Here is a 26007-nt window from a genome sequence, read left to right as displayed (position 1 = left end):
ACCCAAGGAGGAAGCAGAGATGTTCGCATCCCGTGGGTGGGACACAGCAGCATCTCAGTCCCTGGGCTTCCCCCTAAATCTCAGCGTGGGGGGCGGGGGGGGTGTGTGGAGGGAGCAGCTACAACCCAGCTGAGCCACCGGAGAGCCGGGGAAGAAGGGGGCTGGGTCGAGCTGCCTCCTCTCCCGAAAAGCTCTGCCTAATCAAAGGGAGAGAACGGAGCACGGGGTTGGTTGTTTGTAATTTTCTAAACCCCAGGGTGGCCCCCAGCCAAGGCCTCCTGCTGATGGAGGGGATAAAGTTCCCTGAGCCACCGCAAGCCTCCGCTCGCTCGCCGGTGCTCTGAACTTTGCCATTAAGCTTGCATGGCTGCATCTGCGCCGGGCTTCCGCGAGTGGATGCTTCAGACCCCGCTTAGCAAGGCCACGCTTCTCCCGAGACCCTCATCAAGCCTAGCCTCTGGGTGCCTTGCAAGGAGGTCGCTGGTTGGAAGAAGGTAACTTTTTTTTTTTGGTCGTCTTTCCTCTCCCCCCCCCCCCCCCCCCTTTTTGTCGTCACTTCTCGCAAATTTGGCGTCGTGGGGGAAGCCAGGCTTAACGAACCCGCAGAATTGATTGCTCCAGGTTGTAATTGCGAGCGTTAATCTGCAGCCTGTTTGCTCGCAGTGGGGCAAATCCTGCTCTGGGGGTGCAGAGCCCCCAAAAAATCCATGCTCTGCCCTTAAGCAGGGATTTCACATCCCTCTTGGGAAGCAATCCCGGGGGGGGGGGCTTTTCCTGGGAGGTGCTCGCTCCCCCCCAGCATCAGAGGAGCCAAGATTATGGAGTGCTCTGCCCTGAGCCCCCCCAGCACCGCTTTCCGTGCTGATGTATGACTTAGCCAGCAGGTTTCGGTGCAATCCTGCAAACTACTGACTTTTCCCCTTCACTGGCTTGTGGGGGGGCTTCATGTACAGCAGGTGCTGCTGCCTTTGCTTTGAAACAAAGAGCGGGGGGGGGGGGTCAGGAGCCTAAAAATAACCTTAAACAGCCTCCTTGGCTTAAATGTTTAAGCTGCCTTTGCTTTTAAAATGCGAAAGGGGCTTCTCCTTTGACTTGCTGATGTGTTTATGATCTCTGCGGTGGATTTATTATCTGCAGGCTCCAGCTTTGCAGAGAAAAGGGTTTGTGAAGAGCTGGCGAGGCTCCTGGGCTCTCCCCAGGTTGGTGGAGGTCGGGGTGCGGGAGAGATCTGGGGGAGAAGGGGGTTGATCCGGATGAGAACTGGCCTCGCCGTGTCTGAGCTGGGAGGAGGGAGGAAAATGCTGTCGGAGTGGGACGGCTGGATGGGATGAAAAACTTCCTCCCGATCTTTCCCTGCCCCGGGCAGGGGCTTTCCCGAGGGGATGAGTGAGTTGGGGTGCAGTGAGTTCACCAGCCACCGGGCTTCCTGCATCAGCTCACCAGTGCAATGAGTTCGGTGTCCTCAGTCCCCTGGGGCTGAGCCTGTCCCGGGGGAAGAGTGGGCAGTGACTTCCCAGAGGTCCCAGCCTCCAGCTTGGATGGTCCGGGGTGTGAGTCGGCTCCTCGGCACTTGTGTTTGGGGACAGCATGAGATCTTCACACTGAAAAAAGCTCTGCTTTTCCAGAAAGATGATCAAAGTCTTCAAAAAGCTCTGAGCAAGGGCTGGCTGGGGCATCTTTGGTGCTTGGAGGGCTCCAAAGTCACCGGTGGAGGGAAGGGATGGGACTGACTGTCCCCTTGCCCTTCCCAGCTGAGCACAAGTGGCTGCAAACCGACCTTTCCCATCTCACTTTGGGGCTGGGACACTGAGTTTGGTGGACTTTGGGGGCTGAAGTTGGCTGGCTCAGCCTGTGCTGATGTGAGACCGGGCTTCAGCCAATGCTCGGAGGGGCAGAGCCGCTAAACTCACCTTTGGGAACGAGCATCTCATGAGCTGGGTCACCAGATCCTCTCTTTGCTGATGTCCTCCAAAGCCATCCCTGTGCCACCTGGCTTTGCAGCCACCAGCCCAGCAGCCACCAGCGCGGCTCCCGAATGGCAATTGAATTAGAGGAGATCTCGCTTAAACAACTCTTCCCCTCTCCCCGGCCCAAGGGCTCCCTGAACAATTGTGAAATGAGATCTTTATCATTTTTATTAAAAGCTGTACACAAGGCATCACCATTAGACTGGATGGGAGGAGGGAAGGGGGGGTAATTCCCTTACGGCTCCCCTCTTCTCTTCCCTTCCCCCCCCTAGTTTAATTCATAGTGGTGGGATGCAAAAGCTCCCCAGAGGGTGATGGATAGTGGGAAATGAAGAATATGAAGGAGCTTTATTGAACCCATCAATCTCGGGCGAGGCTGCTGTGATCAAAGGCCCAGCCTGTTTCGGCAGAGGTTATGCAGAGGAGCAGAGAGATCAGGTTTCGGGAAAGGCAGGGCACCGAGGGGCTGCGAAGCCGGCAAGCTCCTGGCTCGGCCCTGGCGAGAGGAGCCAGCGCCCGCGGAGCAGGGTGGAGAGCGGTGGCCTTGCCCTGGCTGGGGATGCTGATCCTGCTGAGGTTTTGGCACACCTGCGTCTCCTCCTCCTCTGGGACACCAGCCTTTGCAGCCTGGGCAGGAATAGAGCGGTTAACTCTTCCCTGTGCCTTGGTGAGGCTGAAGACCCTCATCACGTGCTTCTCCCCAGCTGAAATGCCCATGTGCCAGCAAGGTGTCTGCTCCAGCACAGCACCAGCCCTGTTGCCCAGGGCAATAGGAGATCCACTGGGGTCCGGGCTTGGATGTTCCCGTGTCACACGGTCACTCGTTCAGCCTTGCACTGCCACGGTTTGCCTGATGGTGTCCAGCAGATGGGTTGAAGGCTCTGAAGCACCTCCTGATGTCTCCAGACACCTGGTTTTTGCAGATGATGACCAAGATGTTGCCACCCTGCTTGGTGGACCACAAAAGGGGACCTTCCCCTGGAGCAGGAGAACATCCATCTCATGAAGGTCACCTGGTGCTGGGACAGTGTTGATCCACCTTGGTCCCATACCCAGTCAGAGACGGGCAGCAAAGCCCCGGGGTCTGAGTGTGCATGATACTCCGAGCAAGGATGCGCTGGAAGGGGAGCTGACACACCATCCGGGGAGCTTCTCAGCTTGGTCTCGTGATGTTGCTGCCCGGCGCGGATTCAGGCTGCGGCTTGCCCAGCGGGGCTCCCTGACGGCTGTACGTGCCTCTTGTTGGGCTTTTCTCTCCTTTCCTTCCCGCTTTTCTGTGGCCGTTGTGTCCCCCCGGAGGCTGAAAACCAGGGCATTGGCAAGGTGGCTTCTGCTGGCTTGTTTGGAGGTGGGTCACATGGGGCAATGCTGCTGGGCTGGTGGGTAGGTAGATCTTGCTTTCTGCTGGTTCCCCTTCTTTGGGTGACCCCAGAGGGAGGTGAGAGGGGCACGGGCAATCCCACGGTGGCTTATGGAGCTGGTCCTTCATCCGAATGCTGCAGGGGAAAACAGCATCCCCAGAGCGATGCTGCCCCATGCCAGGGCTGGCATGGCACGCTTTACCTGCCTAAACCCCAGCCCCAACTTCCAAGCCCTGCCAGCCTTCGGTGACCCCACGGGAGCAGAAAGGGGCTTGCAGACGTGTGTGTGCACTGCCATGAACTTTACAGGCTCCTTCTACCTTTTTACGGAGTGCTACATTCCTGGGAGGTGAGGTCAGAACTGCTTCCCCGCGCAGGCGAAACCAAGGGATGGCTGGAGAATCGATGCTTTGAGGCTGGGACATGCGCTGGGTGGGTCGAGGACGGGGTCTGGGGTCCGTCTGAGTTGGATGCTTGCCTGGGGCTGGTGGGGTCCATCCCTCCTCTGCTGGAGCCTGCGCTAGTGGGGAGCGGGATGGCAGTGGCACCCTGACATGTGGACCAAATGCTGGGGTGGGGGGGACCTTCTTTCCAGCTGAGTTTTGGTCCTCTGGGAAGGGAGGTGAAGGTCCCAGGTCTCATGTCCTGACCTAGAGGGAGTCCCTGGAGGGCACCCAAAACCTGGCTGGGGATGTGACATCCAGTGGAGCATGAGGCCATGGGGCAGCATGGTTGTGGTGGCGAGTGCCGCTTGTCTGTCCAGAGACGGATCTGCCTGCAGATTTGCCCTGCAAATCTGCCACAGCCCTGATTTGGGGAATCTCTTTGAAGCTGGCGTGCTATATCCATCACGGTCCCTGGTGAACACCAGCTGTACAAACAGTAGCCTGGAGCAAAGCTGCCGGCTCAGTCATCCGTCTCCTACTCGTTCCCTCGGAGCCACTGAGCAGCCCTGGGGGGTTTGGTGATGTCCCCGAGCTGTGGGATGAGGTGTCGCCAGGTCCTGGGCTGGTTCCTGGGGCTTGGAGGCTGCACTGAGCACTGCTGCCTGGCATTTGGGGATGCCTTTGGGCACTGCCTTTCCAATAGCGATGGTAGATGAGGCATGTTGCAGCTTGTGCGATGTAGCTCTGGGACAGCAGTGGAGGGTGTGGGGCTGTCTGGGCCAAAGTCATCAAAAAATAACAGGGAGAAGGAGAAATGAGAGCTTGTTGGGTCTGGCACCGTGACAAATCCTTCTTCCTTTTTATTGCTACAAAGGGACAGGGGCTGAGGTTTCCTCCCGGGGCTGGGGGAGGCTGGATGCTGTGTGGGGCATCTGGTGGCACAGAGGGACATTGGGGACACAGGTCACAGCCTCCCCAGCAGCGGTGAGATCTTGTCCCCACTTTGCCAGCCAGCCCGTGCCGCCGAGCCCAAAACTTGACCCTTGTGCCAGTTTTCGAGTCGTTGGCGTAAAAGCTGTTAAACAACCCAAACAAAGGCTCTGAGTCTATCAGCATCCCGCAGAGGGCAGGGAGCGGCTGGAGGATGACTAGGTGTGCCCTGAGCGCTCGGGTTGTGCGGGGAGGGGGATGTGGGGTGTGTGTGTGTTCATCCTTCTCCCTCCCTCCGAGCCCAGATAAGAGTTGGATCCTTGGAGGCACAGCTGGATTTGAAAGCTCCCGGTCCCGCCTGGCTGCGGGAGTGACCCAAGAAGATAAAGCTTCTTGGCTCAGCGCCTCCATCCCTGCTTTTCCAAGAGCCCAGGAGGACCCACCTTAGGAAAGCCCGGTTGCTTTCTGCCTCCGGCTGCCTCTTGCCATCTCTCTCCAGCCCGCGGAGGGAGGAAGGAGACAGCCATGGCAGCCAACGGCTCCAGTGCGATGCATGATGCTCTGCTGGACAACGGCTTTGCTGGCACCGACGACCTTGTTTCTGACTGGTACATCTACGAAACCATGGAGCCAGCCATGCCACAGGATGAGTAAGTGTCCAGCCCTGCTGGCGGGTGCCACATGTCCCCCTGTCCCTGCCGGGGTCACCCTGGGCAGCTGCCAGCCTTCTGGCCGGCTGCTCTATCCCCTTTCTGTAGAGCAATGTCCCCTGAGCAGCAGAGCCAGGATTTATTCCCAGGTGAGCGGGAGGGGATTAAAAAGGCTTGTTTTGGCCCCCTAAAAATGCTTCATTTCTCTGGGGTGCTTCTGGCAAGAGCTGGGGTAAATCCTGCAGTGGGTATCTCTGCCTTCTTACTCTACTCTTAGCCTTCCCCAAAATGCAAAGTCAAGTGCGTGGTATTAACCTGCTGCCCTGACCCCCCTGAAGCCCCCAGAGCCTTTGCTGACCTGGAGAGGGCTGCTCTGGCTCCATGCTTCTGGGTTTGAAGACATCCTCATGACACAGCCTTGCAAATCTGTCCCCTGCCTTCATCCCGCCCCAGCTCTCGGCAAGCAGCTGTGCAGATTTTGGCTAGGGGTGAAGAGAGCTGGCAGCACACCCTGATCTACTGGCAGGGAGGCAGGGCTGGGATGCTCGGCCAGGTCCCTGCACGGCACGGCGAACCCTGAACAGGTTTCCTACCTGCAAAATAGGTCTGAGCATCCCTGGGCTTGCATGGATGTCTTCCTTCCCCCCCCCAAAACTGGTGTATCAGTGGGTCTTGTAAAGCCTATGCCCTCTCCGTCCGTGATGATCCTCTCTGTAACTGAGTGTACTCCCAAGAGCAGTGCTGTGTTTGCCCCGGGGACGGGACCCCAGGGCCCAACCTCGCAGCAGGGACCCAGCACTTCATGCCCTCCTAGCTGAGTGTCCTTCCCAAGGACAAGAGAAGTGCTGTAAGGAGGGGAAACTGAGGCATGGAGCAGTGGGGCAATTTATCCAAGATGTCCCACAAGGCTCGAAGCTGGGCATCCCAAGGCTCATCTATCAGCATGTATTGTGCCTCTGTTGACTTAGTCCTCCGCAGGTGGGTTTTATGCCGCTCAGTTGACTGATACCTAATCCTGAGGGCAAGCAGGAGGAGATCCTAGCGGTGACCAGCCCAAAGGGTTCCTCCTCATCCTTAATCTTCTGCATTGCAAAACAACCTTTGAAATCTCCTTGCCCAGCCCCGGTTTCCCCAGGTGAAGCCCCACCTGCATGACCCACACCCCTGCTAGAAACCTTTGGGGTATTTTCTGGGTGTCCTCCTTTGCAGCAAGCCATGGTCAGCGAAGGGATGGAGGCAGCACCGGGGGGTTTGCCCATCCGACAGCTCCTGAATGCTCTGGATTTAGATGCTGAAGCCCTGGTGATACCAAAAAAGGTTTTGGTATCCCTGTGCTCTCAATCTTGCTGGCGGGTGCCCTGGATTTCCAGAGCCTGGATATTTTTGGCCAGCAGGAATTTTCTGGTCTATCCGGGGCCAGCTGTTGGCAGAGAAAAACAGGCAGAAATCAGAGTTTTGCTCATGGCAGCTGGTCCTATAAAGCCTTTTCTGGCAGGTTGGTGACAGCCTTGGACATATGATGCCCGAGAAATCCTAATTTCACTATTGGACCCTTCCCTGCAGCCTTGCTCATGGGAGCTCTGCAGCTGGTGTCCCGTCTCTGCCTACCCCAACAGCACTGCAGGGTTTGGGAGGGCACGAGGGCTTGTGTGGGTTCCCCCCCTCGAGAGTTACGGGGCTCAGGGGGTCCAGCTCCCCGGCACAGGGATTTGCTGCCCAGTGTTGGGTGAAGGTGGCTGGGCATGATCACGCCTGGCCTTGGGGAGAGGAGGAGGGCTGCGGCAAAGCAGAGATTAAGGGATGTAATGGAGGCCAGAGAGCAAATAAATAAAGCAAAGCCTGGCACGCCTGCTCGGCTGGCCTTGGCTGGCCGGGGGATGCGGCTCTGGGACCCTGTCCCGCACGCACCTACCCCGAGGCAGCCATCGCCTCTGCCGTCCCCCCAGCTCTCGGGCTGGTCCCTCTCCCATGAGAAAGGCGTCAAAACACCCTACAAGGGGTCTTCGGCCGCCCAGCTGGCATTTAATAAGTGCAGTGCCTTAGGCAGCAAGGAGGACTGCTGCTTTGCAGGCTGCATCTCTTGGAAAAGACAGTGCCAGAATGGGTATAGGTGTAAAAGAGGTAAAGGGGGGCTTCATCCTTCCTTGCTGATCTCCTGTTCAGCCTTAGCATCCCTGTACGTGCAGGGAGATCACCCTGCCCCTGCAGGGATCAGCTTGGGGCCACTCCCGGGTGTTACCTCTCTCACTTGATCATAAAGTCATCTCGTGAGGGTGACTTCATCCCTGGTTATTGACAGTTGTGTAACCCAGCTCTTCGGAGGTTTGCCCCTTCTCAGCATCAGACTGACGTCTCTGCTGCTGCAGTGTACGTGGGCGATACCCCAGCATCTTTGCTTTGCCCTTTTGGGACTAAATACAACCACGTGTTATTTATTTCCCCCCCTCCCCCGGCTCTTTCTAGCATGTTTCCCAGCGTAATCCCAGACTGCGACCCCACCATTTCTCCCAGACTGTATCACACCTGCATGGCACCTGTCTCCGTAAGTACCTGCCAAGTCCCACGGGGTGGGTTATCTGCCCCCATGTCATATTTGCTGTCCCCCAGCTTGGGTCATGCCCATCTACTCCCAAATAGCAAGTCTGGGCTCTTCAGCTTGAGCCGGAGCGAGGCTTGAGCTGGGATGCTCTAACAGGGGACTCGCACATCTCCAGACTTTGTTTTGTGCCTGTAGTCAATGGAAGGCTTTGATTTATTTTTATTTTTTCCCAGCGTGGTCCCTCTGAGGCGCTTAGAGCCTGTAACTCATCAGAGCAAGTTGAGAAGTGCCCGTCCCTGCTTCAGCCATGGCTGGATTTAGGGTTTTGGATGGAGACGGTGTCTCCGTGGAGGCCCCGTCACATAGCAGCATGTCCGAGCCCCCCACCCAGACACCCCCATGTATTTATTGCTCCCTCGATTGTGTTTCTGGCAGCTGGCTGTGCTCGTGGGCTTGTCCTTGCTCGTGAAACGCAGGCGTCTCCACCGGCGCTGCTGGAATGGTGTCCCGGGACTGCTCAGGTACCCTGGCCCTGCACCCCAGTCCCCAGGGTCCCTGTCACCCTGCAGCCAAGCAGGTGGAGGGATGCTGAGGTGCAGCATGGGATAAACCAGCTCTGGGGCAGAAGATGGTGGGGACAGGGTGCCCATGATCTGATGTCAGGCTCATCCCTTCCTTGTCTTGCAGCCCGGCCAACTTTCTGGAGGAGGAAGGCAACCGAGGGCTGGTGGCTGCGGTGTTCGGCATCCTGTTCTCCTCCCTGTGCGTGCTGGTCTTGGACAGGGACCCTCTGCCGCTCATCGCCCACTCGTCCCAGAGCACACGGGGTAAGGCGAACACCCTCCTGGCCCACGGGCACCACGCTCCTCCCCACCCAGGAGCTGTGCAGCTTTGGGTGGCATCCCTTGAGCAGCCTGTTCACTCTGGTCCATACTGAGAGCACTGCCTTCTCTTCCCCATTTTGCTCTCCCTCCCCTCTTCCCACCATCCCATCTAGAGTACTGGAAGATCCTGGCTTTGCTCTACTACCCTGCCTTCTACTACCCCCTGATCGCCTGTGCCACTGTCCGGCACAGGGTCAGCTACCTCGTGGGCTGCCTGCTCTCCTGGTGCCACTGCGTGGTCCACATCTGGCAGAAGGTGGATTGTCCCCAGTCGCCAAAGGTATGTGTCCCGCCGCCTGGGTGGAGGGAGGCTGGTGTGGCCCAGGGTTGGAGGTTGCTTTCTCACCACCTCCTTGAAGTGACATCAAGGTGTCACCTGCCCAGGACTAGACCCCCAGGCTGGGGTGGTGTCGTGGTTTAATCTCAGTCAGCAATTAAGCACCACGCAGCCGCTCGCTCACTCCCCCCCACCCGGTGGGATGGGGGAGAGAATTGGAAGAGCACAAGTTAGAAAGACTCGTGGGTTGAGATAAAAACAGTTTAATAATTGAAATAAAATGATAATAATAATATGATAATAATAATAATAATACACAAAACAAGTGATGCACAGCACAATTGCTCACCACCCGCTGACCGATGCCCAGCCAGTCCCCGAGCAGCGGCCCCCCCGGCCAGCTTTCCCCAGTTTATGTACTGAGCATGACGTCACATGGTATGGAATGTCCCTTTGGCCAGTTTGGCTGTGCCCCCTCCCAGCTTCTTGTGCACCTCCAGCCTCCTCAGTCAGTAGAGCATGGGAAGCTGAAAAGTCCTTGGCTAGTGTAAGCATTACCTAGCAACAACTAAAACACCGGTGTGTTATCAACTTTGTTCTCATCCTAAATCCAAAACACTGTACCAGCTACTAGAAAGGAAAATTAACTCTATCCCTGCCGAAACCAGGACAATATCCACCCCTTATTCTATACCATTTGCATCATGCTCAAGTCTCACATTTTCCAGTACATTTTCATTAATCACCACCCCCTTTTATATATATATATATATACACACATACACAGATATCATTCCCTTCATCTGTGGGCCATCCCTCTAAAATGTTCGGTGAGTTCATTTAGTCCATGACTTCAGGCTCCATCTGTCATAATAACCTTTCAGGGCAGGAAAAAATGGAGATGGTATGTGGTGTTGGATTGTTTCAGGTTGAAGTCAGTTCTGGTACCATCATCACTGTGCTTTGCTTGGTTTCACTGAAGTTATTCTTCATTAATCTGGGTGATTCTTATTATAATAACATTAGTATGGCATATAATATTATTAGTATTATTAGTATATCTGTGTATTATTAGTATAACTATTATAACTATAATTAGTACTTAACATCACATAATTCAGATCATTGGCTATTCTCACCCAAAATCAAATCCCCTTGAGGCACACATCGGACTTCCCCATCCTTCCGCATTATCCACCAAGTGCACCCAGGTCCTTGAGCAAAAGCAATCCCACGGATGGGTCTGCCTCTGCCCGAGGCAGGAATAACCCAGACTGTCTTCCCCAGCATATTTTTTATGTGCACTACAGGGACTTTATTCCCATCTACAGTACGTAAAAGTTCTGACTGGGCAGGGCCTGCTCGATTGGCAGATCCCCGAGTGTTGACTAACCAGGTGGCCTTTGCTAAATGCGTATCCCAATGTTTGAACGTCCCACCACCCATTGCTCTCAGCGTAGTCTTTAACAGTCCATTGTATCGTTCAATTTTCCCAGAAGCTGGTGCATGATAGGGGATGTGATACACCCACTCAATGCCGTGCTCTTTGGCCCAGGTGTCTATGAGGTTGTTTCGGAAATGAGTCCCATTGTCTGACTCAATTCTTTCTGGGGTGCCATGTCGCCATAGGACTTGCTTTTCAAGGCCCAGGATAGTGTTCCGGGCAGTGGCATGGGGTACGGGATATGTTTCCAGCCATCCGGTGGTTGCCTCCACCATTGTAAGCACGTGGCGCTTGCCTTGGCGGGTTTGTGGGAGTGTGATATAATCGATCTGCCAGGCCTCCCCATATTTATATTTCAACCATCGTCCTCCATACCAAAAAGGCTTTAACCGTTTGGCTTGCTTGATTGCAGCACATGTTTCGCATTCATGGATAACCTGGGCTATAGTGTCCATGGTCAAGTCCACCCCTCGATCACGAGCCCATCTGTATGTTGCATCTCTTCCTTGGTGACCTGAGGTGTCATGGGCCCACCGAGCTAGAAATAATTCACCTTTATGTTGCCAGTCCAGATCCACCTGAGCCACTTCAATCTTAGCAGCCTGATCCACCTGCTGGTTGTTTTGATGTTCTTCAGTGGCCCGACTCTTGGGTACGTGAGCATCTACGTGACGGACTTTTACAACCAGGTTCTCCACCCGGGCAGCAATATCTTGCCACAATGCGGCAGCCCAGATGGGTTTGCCTCTGCGCTGCCAGTTGCTCTGCTTCCATTGCTGCAACCACCCCCACAGGGCATTTGCCACCATCCATGAGTCAGTATAGAGATAGAGCACTGGCCACTTTTCTCGATCAGCAATGTCTAAAGCCAACTGGATGGCCTTTACTTCTGCAAATTGGCTTGATTCACCTTCTCCTTCAGCCGTTTCTACAACTTGTCGCATAGGACTCCATACAGCAGCTTTCCACCTCCGATGCTTTCCCACAAGACGACAGGACCCATCAGTGAACAGGGCATATTGCTTCTCATTTTCTGGTAGTTCATTATACATTGGGGCCTCTTCAGCACGCGTTACCTCCTCCTCTGGCAATATTCCAAAATCTTTGCCCTCTGGCCAATCCATGATCACTTCCAGAATTCCTGGGCGACTGGGGTTTCCTATTCGAGCCCGTTGTGTGATTAGTGCGACCCACTTACTCCATGTAGCATCAGTTGCATGATGTGTACAGGGGACCCTCCCTCTGAACATCCAGCCCAGCACCGGCAGTCGGGGTGCCAGGAGGAGCTGTGCTTCAGTGCCGATCACTTCTGAAGCAGCTCGAACCCCTTCATATGCTGCTAATATCTCTTTTTCAGTTGGAGTATAGCGGGCCTCGGATCCTCTGTATCCCCGACTCCAAAACCCTAGGGGTCGACCTCGAGTCTCCCCTGGTGCTTTCTGCCAGAGGCTCCAGGTAGGGCCATTCTCCCCGGCTGCGGTATAGAGCACATTTTTTACATCTTGCCCTGCCCGGACTGGCCCCAGGGCTACTGCATGAACTATCTCCCGTTTAATTTGTTCAAAAGCTTGTCGTTGCTCAGGGCCCCATTTGAAATCATTCTTCTTTCGGGTCACTTGATAGAGAGGGTTTACAATCAGACTGTAATTTGGAATGTGCATTCTCCAAAAACCCACCACGCCTAAGAAAGCTTGTGTTTCTTTTTTGCTAGTTGGTGGAGACATGGCTGTTATTTTGTTGATCACATCTATTGGGATCTGACGACGTCCATCTTGCCATTTTATTCCTAAAAACTGGATCTCCTGTGCAGGTCCCTTGACCTTACTTTGTTTTATGGCAAAACCGGCCTTCAGCAGGATTTGGACTATTTCCTTCCCTTTTTCAAAAACTTCTTCTGCTGTGTTGCCCCACACGATGATATCATCAATGTATTGCAGGTGTTCTGGAGCTCCACCCTGTTCTAATGCAGTCTGGATCAGTCCATGGCAAATGGTAGGGCTGTGTTTCCACCCCTGGGGCAGTCGGTTCCAGGTGTACTGAACGCCCCTCCAAGTGAAAGCAAACTGTGGCCTGCACTCTGCTGCCAAAGGGATTGAGAAAAATGCATTAGCAATATCAATTGTGGCATACCACTTGGCTGCCTTTGATTCCAATTCATATTGAAGTTCTAGCATGTCTGGCACAGCAGCACTCAGCGGTGGCGTGACTTCATTTAGGCCACGATAGTCTACTGTTAGTCTCCACTCTCCATTAGACTTCCGCACTGGCCATATGGGACTGTTGAAGGGTGAGTGGGTCTTGCTGATCACTCCTTGGCTCTCCAGTCGACGAATCAGCTCATGAATGGGAATCAGGGAGTCTCGGTTGGTGCGATATTGCCGCCGGTGCACTGTGGTGGTAGCGATTGGCACTTGTTGGTCTTCGACCTTCAGCAACCCCACAACAGAAGGGTCCTCCGAGAGACCAGGCAAGGTGGACAGCTGTTTAATCTCCTCCGTCTCCAAGGCAGCTATACCAAAAGCCCACCTGTACCCTTTTGGGTCCTTGAAATACCCTCTCCTGAGGTAGTCTATGCCAAGGATGCACGGAGCATCTGGGCCAGTCACAATGGGGTGCTTCTGCCACCCATTCCCAGTTAGACTCACTTCGGCTTCCAATACAGATAGCTGTTGGGATCCCCCCGTCACCCCAGAAATATAGATGGGTTCTGTTCCTATATATCTTGATGGCATTAGGGTACACTGTGCACCGGTGTCTACCAGAGCCTTATACTTCTGTGGGTCTGATGTGCCAGGCCACCGAATCCACACAGTCCAGTAAACCCGGTTGTCCCTTTCCTCCCCCTGGCTGGAGGCAGGGCCCCTCTAATCCTCATCACAGTACTCGTTTCTCATTTCTTGTACGTATGAGTCAGAAGTTTCTTTATTAAGATCAAGAGTAAGATCAGCCCTTCTACTCTCTCTGGGGAACTGCCCGCTGGAAACTGGAGCAGCAATTTTCCTGGAAGAACCTCTTTCTGTGATTGTTTTCCCTTGTAATTCACGTACCCGTGCCCCTAGGGCTGCAGTAGGTTTCCCATCCCACTTCCTCATGTCCTCTCCGTGGTCACGCAGGTAAAACCATAGGGTGCCCCGTGGTGTGTACCCTTTATATTCTCTCTCTTGAGCAAAAGAACGCTTACTTCTAATAGCCGAGATACTGGTCCGTATAGGTGAGGAGTAGGACCTATCCTCTCTGAGTTGCTGGATCTCCCGGGACAGTTTTTCGGACAGTTTCTCCACAGCCGAGACGATGGAGGAAGAAAGACTTTCCTCGTATTGCCGGAGTTGACTAGCCAATTCATCCACCGTTTGTTCCTCTCCATCTTTCCAGGTTATCACTGCCAATGAATTGGCGTATGACGATGGTGCGCTCCTTATAAACTTCCGCCACATGGGTCGTGTGCACTTGACTTCGTCTGGATCTTTGGATAGTTGTTCATTGTTCAGGTCATCATAAATCACCTCCAGCACAGCTAATTCTCTCAGAAACTGGATACCCTTCTCCATGGTGGCCCACTTGCTTGGGCGACATATGACATCTTCCTTAAAGGGATACCTTTCCTTCACGCTTGACAGGAGTCGCCTCCAAAGGCTGAGGATACGTGTCCCTTTTCCAATTGCTTTGTCAATGCCCCCTTCCCTAGAAAGGGATCCCAGCTGCTTGGCTTCCCTACCCTCTAATTCCAGGCTACTGGCCCCATTATCCCAGCATCGGAGCAGCCAGGTGACAATATGCTCACCTGGACGGCGGCTGAAATCTTTTCGTATATCTCGCAGCTCACTCAGGGATAGAGATCGGGTGGTCACTGTCTCGTTTATGAGTTCTTCCTCTTCCTCCTCCCCGATCAGCGGCCGGCTTTCCTCCTCCCGTTCTCGTGATGGTCCTTCTCTAGGGTCATCTGTCTCGTATACTTCTTCCTCCGGTTCCCTTTTAGAAGAAGCTTCTTCCTCCCTTACTAAACGAGCTGACTTCCGCTTCCAAGATTTCTTCTTGTGTACAGGGGCGACTGATACTGGCACAGGCTCGTTCTTTGGTTCAGCCACAGGGCGTGTTGCTGGGGTTGGAGTGGCCGCAGTGCAAGTGCATGTCACCGGAGTCTGAGTGGCCGCAGGGCCTGTTGCTGGAGTTGGAGTGGCCGCAGTGCATGTCGCTGGGGTTGGAGTGGCCGCAGTGCATGTCGCCGGGGTTGGAGTGGCCGCAGTGCAAGTGCATGTCACCGGAGTCTGAGTGGCCGCAGGGCCTGTTGCTGGGGTTGGAGTGGCCGCAGGGCCTGTCGCCGGGGTCTGAGTGGCCGCAGGGCCTGTCGCCGGGGTCTGAGTGGCCGCAGAGCCTGTCGCCGGGGTTGGAGTGGCCGCAGTGCATGTCGCCGGGGTTGGAGTGGCCGCAGGGCCTGTCGCCGGGGTTGGAGTGGCCGCAGTGCATGTCGCTGGGGTTGGAGTGGCCGCAGGGCCTGTCGCCGGGGTTGGAGTGGCCACAGGGCCTGTCGTCGGGGTCTGAGTGGCCGCAGAGCCTGTCGCCGGGGTTGGAGTGGCCGTAGTGCGTGTTGCCCGGGTTTGAGTGGCTGCACGGCCTGTTGCCCGGGTCTGAGTGGCCGCAGTGCGTGTCGTTTTACTGTCAGAGCCAGAGACCTTCTCTTCCCTTTGAGGGTACTGAATGGTGTTGAACAGGGCTCGGTAGGCATGGGCCAGGCCCCAGCACGTTGCAATGAGTTGCATCTCTCTAGAGTTGCCAGGGTGACAGCATACTTTTTCCAAATATTCTACTAACTTTTCAGGATTCTGCACTTGCTCAGGGGTGAAGTTCCAAAACACTGGGGGTGCCCATTGGCCTAGGTACTTGCCCATCTTGTCCCACACACCCTGCCACTCATAATTATTCAGCCTTGGGGCAGATCTCTGGATGATATTCTTAAATTGCTTACCAACTTTAGACAAAACCGAAACAATATTCCCAAGAAGTATTAATAGAAGTATCTTAACTGCCCAAGGATGCTCAAAATACTGAAAAATTACTGTAATGAAGGAGGAAACATCATAGAAGAAGGTAGTGACACTGCCATTCTGTATTTCCTCCGTAAAAAAACTCTCAGAAAAGTTACTGCAATTACTAGTTGTCTCCACGATATGGTATCCATGGTACAGTAACGGCTTCATTGCGAAGTTTACATACCACAGAAACGTCAAGGTCAATGTTCTAAAAACAAACCTCACAAGCGAGACATTACTATTCACTGCAGACCACAGCAAACTGCAAAACCCAACACCAATCTTTAACATGTACAGCAGGAAAAAGAGCGCGATGCAGATTATACAAATCAATATCGAGAACAGAGAAACCAACATTGTGACCCTCAACTATTAACAGATATAAGTTCCTTAATACACTCCGGTTAATCTGTTATTATCTCAAACCCTTCGTGCCCCACGTTGGGCGCCAAAAAGGACTGTCGTGGTTTAATCTCAGTCAGCAATTAAGCACCACGCAGCCGCTCGCTCACTCCCCCCCACCCGGTGGGATGGGGGAGAGAATTGGAAGAGCACAAGTTAGAAAGACTCGTGGGTTGAGATAAAAACAGTTTAATAATTGAAATAAAATGATAATAATAATATGATAATAATAATAATAATACACAAAACAAGTGATGCACAGCACAATTGCTCACCACCCGCTGACCGATGCCCAGCCAGTCCCCGAGCAGCGGCCCCCCCGGCCAGCTTTCCCCAGTTTATGTACTGAGCATGACGTCACATGGTATGGAATGTCCCTTTGGCCAGTTTGGCTGTGCCCCCTCCCAGCTTCTTGTGCACCTCCAGCCTCCTCAGTCAGTAGAGCATGGGAAGCTGAAAAGTCCTTGGCTAGTGTAAGCATTACCTAGCAACAACTAAAACACCGGTGTGTTATCAACTTTGTTCTCATCCTAAATCCAAAACACTGTACCAGCTACTAGAAAGGAAAATTAACTCTATCCCTGCCGAAACCAGGACAGGTGGTCTCACGTGTGACAGCTCTGCTTCTTCCCAGATATACAGGTACTACTCTACGCTCTCTTACATCCCCATCATCCTCTGCCTTGTGCTCTTAAGCCTTTGGTATCCAGCCCTGCTCATCAGGAGCTTCACCACGCAGGAGGAGACCTTGGATAAGGAGGTAATGAAGATCCACGGGGCAACTCAGGGGTGGTAGCATGGGAGAACGCTTTGATGGACCCGCGTGGTTTCGGGAGCTCTCCTGCCCTGCAGCCCATCTGTCTGCCTGGGGGACCAGGAGAACTGGAGTGCTCCCAGGGCACGTGTTCCCCACTTTGCTGCGGCACCGGGAGCTGCCTTCCCTCCGTCCCTCTGACGGCACGGGTCGCGGCTCTGTTTATCTTGCTGGATTTGAAGAGGGAGTGAAAAATCCATCTTTGGAGTAAACTCCTTAGTACAAGAGGCTTAAGGCATCAATGCGTCCCATTCAGGCCAGGACTGGGGTCGCCTTGTTTTCCCGGCAGGCTGGATAATCCCCGGCCCTTAGGGAAATGCCGGGCTTTGTTGGGAAGAGAAGAGGAAAAACCTACTTTAAAAAAAAAAAAAAAAGCCGTCAGCCCAAGCGTGGACTGAAGTGACCCCCAGGCGCTTGTTGGGAGCTGGCTGGTGGGGATGAGGGTTTTTGGCTATCCTACCGGTGCACCTGGTTTTGGGCTGCTTTGTTGATGGGAACAAGGCAGATTTATTTCCACCTTTGCAACGCCGGAAGATTTGCTGCCAGCATCGCTCCAACGCGTTCGTTATCCAAACGAGGGCTGGGAGCCCGTCACCCGCATCCCATACGGAGGGTGCTGCGGGGCATCGTACTAGCAATGGGCGGGTGGATGGGGGTAGCAGAGCAAGGAGATGGCTGCTGGGTGGGATGCAGATGCTCTGGACCTCCCAAAAGGCAGAGTCACCTCTCCCTGCCCCGAGTGCCTGAGCGTGTCCCTGTGCTCAGATCAGGCAACTTATTGCTGCTTTCCTTAAGGTTACAGGGAGAGGTTATTACAAGAAGTACCTAAAGGCTGTCCTGTCCAAACGCCCTCGGAAGGGGAGGTAAGGACGACACCTTCCCATAGCTCTGCCTGATCAGTCAGCGCCTGTGCCAGCCCTGCCTGGCTGCCCGCAACGGGGGCAGAGAGGGTCCCTGCTCCCAAGGGACATGCTTTTCACCCTCTCCTTCCTCCTCCAGCTCCACAAAGATAGAAGAAAGTCTCCTATCAAGGGTCCAGACGTATTTACGCTCCTACATCTACGCTCCTGAGGAAGGTAGGCTGCGGGCAGGCACGGGCTGCGCTCTTGGCTGCAGCAGCAGTTCGGCAAACAGGCTGCCTCCCCCTCCCCAGGGAGAGCAAATGCCTTTCTTGGCTCCTTCCCCAAAGCATCTGTGCCGCGGCAGCTGCCGCCCGCAGCACGTGCGACGCCTCGGCTTTGCACAAACTGTTGCGGTTTGGGATGGGGAGCTGGACACCTCCCCCCCCCACCATGGGGCCATGGGTGGGCTGAGGCAGTGAGGTTCAGGCATGGATTGTGCTAATATTGCAGCCTGATGCTTGATAAGGCTACGATAAGGGAATAAAATCTACAATAAGTGGATAAAATCCCTAACAGCCCAGGAATGGGGAACTACTCCTTGCCCCCTCTGCCCATGCAAGAAGCAGGGGCTGTCCTGGGAGGTGGCACCTCAAGGGACGTGGCTCCCCACACAGCAGGCGCCCGGCTCCTGGGACTTGGTGCTGCGGGCGCACGAGGTTTCGTGGGCTTGCAGGAAAGGAGGATCAACAGGAAGGAAATCCATCCAGCCGAAGTACGGAGAAACTGCTCCCAGCCATACAACCTTGCAGGATTTCCCTGGGGAAATCTCAATTAATATTTGACTGCCCTGTTCCAGTGCTCTCCCCCGGGGCGTTTGCTTTGGCTGCTGGGTTGGGTGGACCTGCAGCCTGCTCCGCTCTTCCCCCATGATCCCATGTCCCAGCTCCTCTCCGATACACCACTCCAATTCTGCCTTACAGGTTTCCAGATCCCGCTGAAGCTCGTCCTGTCCATAACCATGGCCGTGATAGCTGTCTATCAGGTGATGCTGATGGTTAAATGCCAAGCAGAGCCCCCTCCCTGCCTTCTTGGCTGTGTCCTCTCAAGGCAGAGGAGCCCAGAGGTCATTGCCACGCCACAATTTTAGCTATGGGGATGGTATTAGCATGCCTCAAGGTATTACTATCCCTCAGCTGAGCCGCAGCAACCGGCCATGCGCTTCCAGGGCTCAGCCAGCCTTAAGTCTCTAAGCTAAGGCGGTGGCTCAGCAGTGGGATGCTGTGACCCGAGGCTCACGTGGCACCGCTCCCTCACAGGTTGCCCTGCTGCTCCTGGTAGCCGTTGTCCCCACCCTCCAGATCGTGCGGGCGGGGATGACGAAGGACATCGTAGTGTTGTTAGTCCAGTTTGGCTTGGTGCCCTCGGAGAGCCCGGCTGTCCCGGGTGACATGGAGAAGGAGCTCAACACCGTCAAGTACTACCTGTGGTCCCTGGAAGGTGGGTTCCCAGCCAGGTCCTGCATCCATAGGTGATTTTTGGAGGATTTCAGAACTTATCAGTGAGACTTCTAACCCAGAGGATGGTCCAGGAAACCGGTCGGTGATGGGGTAGCTTCCAGGGGGACTTAAAAACCAGCTGCTGAAGCTGCAGCCGTGCAGACATGAAAGGCGGCTGCGTGAGCCTGGTGCCGTGCCAGGCATCTCCGAGCGGCTGCCGCGTGCCAAGATGGTGAGGCAGGGAGAGCTGGCTGCACCGTGCTGCAGATGCTGCCCTTCGGCTGCGGGCTTTGATATGTGCTGGAATCGAGCAGATGGCCCCTGGCCCCCTGGATAATTGAAAGCCCTGGATGGGGGGGCGCAGGCAAGGCAGGGGTTCCCCCTCCCTCCACAGCGCACTACCTTGGGGTACCACCAGCCAAGGGGGGCTTTTATGGCTTTTCCAGAGTCACCAAGCCCCTCTCATCCTCTTTGTTTTCCTGACATCTCCATCCCTCCTTCCCCCCTCTTGCTTCCTCCCCCCAGCACCCCCTTTTCTGAGACCATCTTCCCAGGCTCTCTCCATCGCACTGCCTGCTTATCACGGCTTGCTCAATGATTTGTCCAGTGCTGAGCTAGCCTAACTGCTTATATTTCCCCTGGCTGCTTGGCCTTCCCCTTCCCTTTCACTGTCTCACCAGCCCACGCCCGCCTGGGAGATGGAGAAGGGCCTTCCTGTATCACAAAGGGGTAGGGAGGGAAACTGAGGCACGATGCCCCGCTGGGGGGGGGTACATCCATGCAGCCCCATAACTCAGCCCCCCCGCGATGCTCCTGAGATACATTTTTATAATAAAATCCTGTTGCTGGCCGCAGCCCTGACCCGGCCGTCTCCCCCTGCTCCTCCGCAGTCTGCTACATCTGCTCGCTGGTACTGTGCTGCCTGCTGACCTGCGCCATGCTCCTGAGGACGCTGGTGATGCACAGGTACGGTGTCCTCGCTCCTCTGGCCTTGACCTTCTCACCGAGCTGGGTTGCAGCTGGTCTCTCTCCCCAGGAACAACCTGAAGGCGCTGTACCAAGGGGCCGTGCTGGACGTTTTCTACAAAGCCCATATCCTCCGCCCGTCCCGACAAGCCGTTGTCTGCTGGATGAGTTTTGCCGGCTTCCAGACGGCTTTTGCCTGCCTGGGTAAAGGGGGCTGGGGGGCAGGAGGGGGCGGATGGGTGGTGGACCCCCACCTCGCACAGCCTGCCCCAGGTTTAAGCATCTCTTCCCCCTCTCTTGCCCCATTTTGCAAAGGGACGGCTGTGAGGCTTTTGTTCCTCTTTTCCCCCAAACACAATCTGTCCTTCTGCGGGGAGGACCATGCTGAACACCAAATGGTAGGGAAGAAAATAAGGGGGGGGGGGGAATGGTGACTCGTTTTGGCTCAAGCCCAAATATTTTGATTTGGGAAGCTGTCACAGCATCTTGTGCAAAGGACTGTCTGTCTCCTCTGGTCCTGGTCTTCGCATCCCAGGTGTTCCTCGCTGCACGTCTTCCCCAGCACGGCTGGGGTCTCCCTGGCTGGAAGGGCTGGCCACCGCAGGGATGGGTGGAGGACGTCAAAGAGGGTAGAAATCATCACTCCACCATGGTTTGGAGATATTTCAAGGCCTCTCTGCCCCATGAGAGGAGACTCTGGGCAGCATCTGCAGTGATGCATGTACAACACCCAACCATATCAGCACCCCGAGGCTGCGCAGGAGAGTCAAACTGAGGGTCCAGGGGAGCGATGGAAGGACAGGGGGTACCACCAGGTCTGTTGGTGACCACCCCTTGGGAAAGGGGACCTATTTTGCAGGCAGATCGCAGAGATCAGCGTGTAGGTAGGAGCTGGGGAGCACCAGTCCTTGCACCCCTTTGCCAGCAAGGAGCAGCTTTTCTTCGGCCACCCGGCGCTTGGTGCATCCCTGGCAGAGCCAGCTGCATCTCGCTGTGCTGCCGTGAATCTACCTCCTGCTTAAAAATCTTGGTTTTCAAGTCATTAAAGCAAAACAGCAGAGGTGAAGCACAAGCGTGAGGAACCACAGCCGCTGCTGATCTTGGTGTGATTTATGATTAGAAATCAGAGCTCAGGCTGATTTTTATGATGAGGCATCATAGTTGCAGCCCCGAGTGATGGCTCTTCTTGGCGGGGATAATGTGGGGAGTGATAAGAAAGGCTGAACTTGTAATTAAATCCCGCGCGGAGCATTGTGTTCGGAGTGGGGAGGCAGGTAAGGATCTTGCAGGCTTTTTATAGGGTTAAAATGAAAGACATGCTCAGCAACGAGCACAGGTTTGGGGAATAAAAGCAAGAACAAGAACCGTTTCTCCGTCCTCCCCCACCATGGTTTCTCTCCCCGTGTCTCCCTCCTAGGTCTCCTCATCCAGCAAGTGATTTTCTTCATCTGCTCGGTGGGGTTTACCTTCCTCTTCGTCATCCCGCTCCAGTCCGGCACAAACACACACCTCTTCAAAATCATTCAGAACATGTGGTGAGCGCTCACAGCCCTCAGGGAGGGATGGAAGACCCAAGTGGGTGCCATGGCCATGGTGTGTTTTGGGGTACTCTCTCAAGGGGAGGCTCTATCTTGGGCTCTTTCAACTTTGCTGGAGGTTTCTGCTGCCTGGGATGGTCTCTCATGCCTGGGACCCTCCTGGTGTCCAACCTGTCTCTTCCCTCCCACCCAGGCCCTTCTGGTTGACCCTAGTTGTTGCTGTCATCGTGCAAAATTTGGCAGCTCACTACCAATTTCTGGAACAGCATCCCCTCCGGAAGGAGCTCACCAACAGGTATGGGGACGTGGGGGGCCTTTGGGGCAGAGCTGTCCCTCCCAAGGTCCAGGACCCTGGGACTGTGTTGGGTTTACACGTGCCCCTGATGTCGTGGCATCCTCTGTGCCATGAGCTCAAGGGGGAAAGGCTGCGTGTTTGAGGAGTTTAAGTGGCTCCGTGTTCCCAGAGAGGTTTCTTTAGATGTTTTAGAGGGCCATGGTCCATTTACAGCCTTGATTTTGGTGGGGTGAAGCTGGTGAGGTCTGTGCCCTGCTCTACCACCCCCATTTGCAAGCCTCGGAGGAAGCCCAGATCCCTCAGGATTGGCTGGACCAGTTCAGATGCTGCTAGCAGATGTGGTCCCTCGCTCACGCATGGTGTCACTGCCTAAGCTGTCTTCCTACACTGAAGACCAGGGTGACAGATAGATCGAGGTGTCCTGCTCTGTCTAGCCAAGGCACTTCCATCACCTCCATCACTTGCCCAGCATTGTGGGGTGGCTGCTGTAGGCTCTTCTGGTCTCCACAGGAGCTGGTGTCCTCCATCCCAAACCACCATACTCATGATTTGTCTGGTTTCTAAGTCCTCAAGGAGAAATGGAGACCCTGTGCGTGCTGGAGGCCGAGTCTTGAAGTCCTGACAGTGCACCAGACTGTCTCCTCTCCAAGAGCCCTGAAGGGTGTTTGCTTCTCTCCATGGGATGGAGACACCTCAAACAGGGACCGTGTCTGCTGGGGAAGGAGAGAAGGGTGGGAGGCTTATTTTGGCAGGAGGTTTCTCTGGCAGGGAAGGGATGCTTCCCGTCCCGTGGTGTTTGTGTTCCTTACTCCTCCTTCACCACCCGCAGGCGAGCTCTCTACATAGTGACCTACCTGCTCTTCCCCATCAACGTCCTGGTGGGCGTCCTGGCCGGGGTGTGGAGGATGGTCATTTCTGGCCTTTATAACGCTGTCCACTTCTGCCAGCTGGACATCAGCCTGCTGAACCGCGGTGTGGAGAACTTCGACCCTGGTAGGACACTGGGGGGTCCCTCTGCGGCACCTCTGTGAGCATGGGGGCCCTTCTCCCACCATCAAGCTCCTGGGGGACACAGCCAGGGGCTCCTGCATCACCTGGAGCTGCTGGGACCGAGGGTGGCTTCAGGTCCTCATGCTCTGTGTTCAGAAATGGGCAGGTGGGACAACGGGAGCAAGTGGCTCCTCCTGATGCCCACTTAGTCCTGCTTTTCCATCCCTCCCCAAGGGCAGGTGATGCCCTGCTGGGGACCCCTGGGCTTCACCAGTGGCCAGACCTGGTTCCCATGGGCAGCGGACCCTCATGTCTCCTGCGCTAAAGGCAGCAGGGAGGGGACCTCAGCCCTTCCTCTGCTTTTCCTGCTAGGATTTTGGGAGTGGAGCTCATCCCCAGCTCTGAAAGCAAAGCAGCTCTGCAGGGCAGAGATGGAGCCCAGCAAACAACCCTCCTCTTTGCTGCAGGGCAGGAGGGAGGGGGGAACCATGAAGTCTGGCCCTACCACAGGTGTTTACCGTGGGCTGTGTTCCCCCAGGCTACCACACATACTGCCACTATCTGAAAATCGAGGTCAGCCAGTCCCACCCGGTGATGAAAGCCTTTTGCTTGCTGCTTCTCCAGCTAGCCGGGCCAGAGGGGCCACCGGGGCTCCGGGCCAGCAACGTGGAAGAAGGTAAGACCTTCCCACCACCAACCAGGGGGATGCACGGCCATCGCCGTGGGGTGGCATCGGGGTCTCCTCTGCGGGTTTGCTGCTCCTCTAGAGATGCTGTTGGTGCCTTGGGGTAAAGGGACCACTGGGGGTTGTGGTTCTGCTGCTCCCTCCACCTTTATGCCACCTCCTCTGTTTGGTGTGTGACCATCTCCATCCCAGGAGCTGCCACTGTTCCTCTGCCTGTGCAAGGACAGGATGGGGCTCATCTGCTTTCACCCCAGGGTGTAGATGGCATCTGGCCAGCCTCAGCGAGGGGGAACTGGAGCTGAAATCGTTCCCCCCTCCTGTCTCCTTTCAGGCATCCAGCTGATTCAACACAAGAAGGTGCCGCCAAGCAGAGCCAGGTTCAAGCAGAGCCGAGCCCGGTGGTGGCTGGTCTACACACTCCTCAACAACCCCTCACTGACAGCTTGCCGGAAAACCGCCCTCTCCGACTCCACGGCTAATGGCACCCAGCTCAGCTCCCCCAAGCCCTGACCTCCAGAGAAGCCCCCCACCTCTCTCTGCCTCCCACACACGCTCCCATCCCATCCCACCCCTGTCTCCTGTTGACTCTCCTCCCGCGCTGGCAGGAGTTTTGGGCACCTCTTGCCCCTCTCCAGCCTCCGGTCCCTCTCCAGTGGTGATGGGGGCTGGTTTTTAGCTCTAGGTCCATGCTGAGCCACTACCAAGGTCCAGAGGTGAAGGCACAGCCAAGGCAAATGGGTCACCTCCAAGCCTGACCGAGATGGAGAGGAGTTGATGAGCCAAGCTAAACCCTTCAGGCATTTCAGAAACATTTTCTTAAGTGTCACTCCTACAATGAGCCCACCAGTTCTCAACAGCTGCCCATCCAACACGTGGCAAGGCAGGCACAAGTCCCCAGCACCAGGGCAGTAGGGAAAGAGGGAGGAGGGGGGGGGGGGGTGTGTGTGTAGGGATCCTCAGCCCGACTGAGCACAAAGAGCTACCTCCATCTCAGCGTGGTCTCCCTGCGGAGAAGGTCCCCGCTGCCAACCCCGTCCCCAGCTTCTCACTTTCAGGTCTGACCCTGGCTCTCCTCGGGTGCTGTACCTAACCTTGGGATGCTTCCCCCCCCCCCCCCCAGCCCCAATATTGTGAAGGCTGGAATCCCAGTCTGCTCTGCTCTGGGCCATGAGGTTGCAGAGCCATTTGTTTTCCACTCCCTGTAACTCTTGTCCCTTTGGTGCTTCTTGCTGCCGCCCCATTTTGTTTAAAGCCAGCGGTTCCCCAGGGCCAGTGACCCTCTGAGAGAGCTGAGCTTGAATCCATAGAAAGCAGTTTTACACCGTGCTTGGATGTGCTGAGTCGGGGAAGGTTAATAAATCACATACCTCATTCCTATGCTTGGGGTGTGCTTGGTCTCTTGACCATTCCCAAATAAGCTGGGCCTGGCAGGAGGTACACAAGGACTGTTGTGGTCATGTCTCTGGGTGATGGTTGGGACTGACCTTGCTCAGCAGAGGCTTTGTGGTAGATCTGCTTGACCTGGGGGTGATGGGACCAAATCTGTGATCCTTCTCCCCACCTTAGGGAAATTTTAACGCAAAGCTGATCAGCTTGCTTTCCCATCAAAATGTTTGGCCCCTAAACCACAGCTCCCATGAAGGCTGGGAACTGAAACAGGACATTTTGTGGCTAAAGCACCAAAGGTAGGTGTCCAAGGTGTTGCTGGATCACCTCTTCCCATGAAGTGTCCCCTGAAAATCCTGCCTTCAGTGGCCGGAAGGATGCCCGGCATCAGCCCACCACTGCAGGTGGCAAGCAGGGCTCTTAAGTTGTACTGGTGGCTCCTTACTCTTCCATCTCACCACCATCTAAACACCTCAGCCTTGCTAAAGCAGGTGCCTTTGAGACTTTGCAGCCCACCCTGCATGGAGCAGGGCTGCTGTGCCATCCCCTCTGCTCGATGGGGTCAATGCGGTTTGAGCCCCTCGCCCCAGGGTGAGCAGACCTGCTCTTCACAGGCTTTCGAGGACCCTGTGCCCTCTTGCTGCGGTGCTTGCAGCACCATCGGTGTGGCTTGGGGGTGAGCGAGGTTGAGCCCGGTGCTTTGGGGTTTGCCTGGAGTGTCCTGGCATCTCCCCAGAACGTTGAAGCTTCTTGGGTGGGAGCCAGCCCCCTCCCCAAGAGCTGGACCCCCTCCTTTTCCATCCCAGCAAAGAGAGGGAGGTCCCTGCCTTCATCTGCTGCCTGCAGGCGCTGCCCAAACAGCCACCCGGTACGCTTGGATGCTCAAAGCCCTGTCGCATCTGCTGCCCTGACCAACACTGTTTTAATCGTATTTGATCAGTCTGGCACATAGTACAACGTCACCAAACTGGGTGACAGCAGTGGCACCGGAGGCAGATCTGGGTCATTTTCTTTTTAAGATAGCAGGAGCCCAAGGTGCAATTCCTGCTGCTTTCCCAGCTCTGGGCTTTGCGTGCTTGGGTCTGCATGTCTGAGCACAGGAGAGATGCAGTGCTGGTGGGTGCTGGG

The 26007-nt window shown here is 55.3% G+C and overlaps 1 protein-coding gene across 1 annotated transcript; it reads left to right on the top strand.

Annotated features, from left to right (window-relative positions):
• The first annotated feature begins 436 nt into the window (after window positions 1–436).
• On the top strand, window positions 437–24581 carry STRA6 (signaling receptor and transporter of retinol STRA6). The gene is made up of 18 exons (XM_076348731.1): window positions 437–494; window positions 5144–5294; window positions 7758–7836; window positions 8269–8354; window positions 8521–8660; window positions 8831–8997; window positions 16502–16627; window positions 17477–17544; window positions 17681–17757; window positions 18504–18565; window positions 18840–19020; window positions 19910–19985; window positions 20056–20189; window positions 21403–21520; window positions 21717–21818; window positions 22648–22811; window positions 23347–23484; window positions 23825–24581. Exons 2-18 carry the CDS (start codon window positions 5170–5172, stop codon window positions 24001–24003), a joined length of 2022 nt encoding a protein of 673 aa, XP_076204846.1. The 5' UTR covers window positions 437–494; window positions 5144–5169; the 3' UTR covers window positions 24004–24581.
• The last annotated feature ends 1426 nt before the right edge of the window (window positions 24582–26007 follow it).

Source organism: Aptenodytes patagonicus, chromosome 10 (assembly GCF_965638725.1).
Source record: "Aptenodytes patagonicus chromosome 10, bAptPat1.pri.cur, whole genome shotgun sequence".
Classification (NCBI taxonomy): domain Eukaryota; kingdom Metazoa; phylum Chordata; class Aves; order Sphenisciformes; family Spheniscidae; genus Aptenodytes; species Aptenodytes patagonicus.
This window is presented reverse-complemented; position numbering and strand designations above follow the sequence as displayed.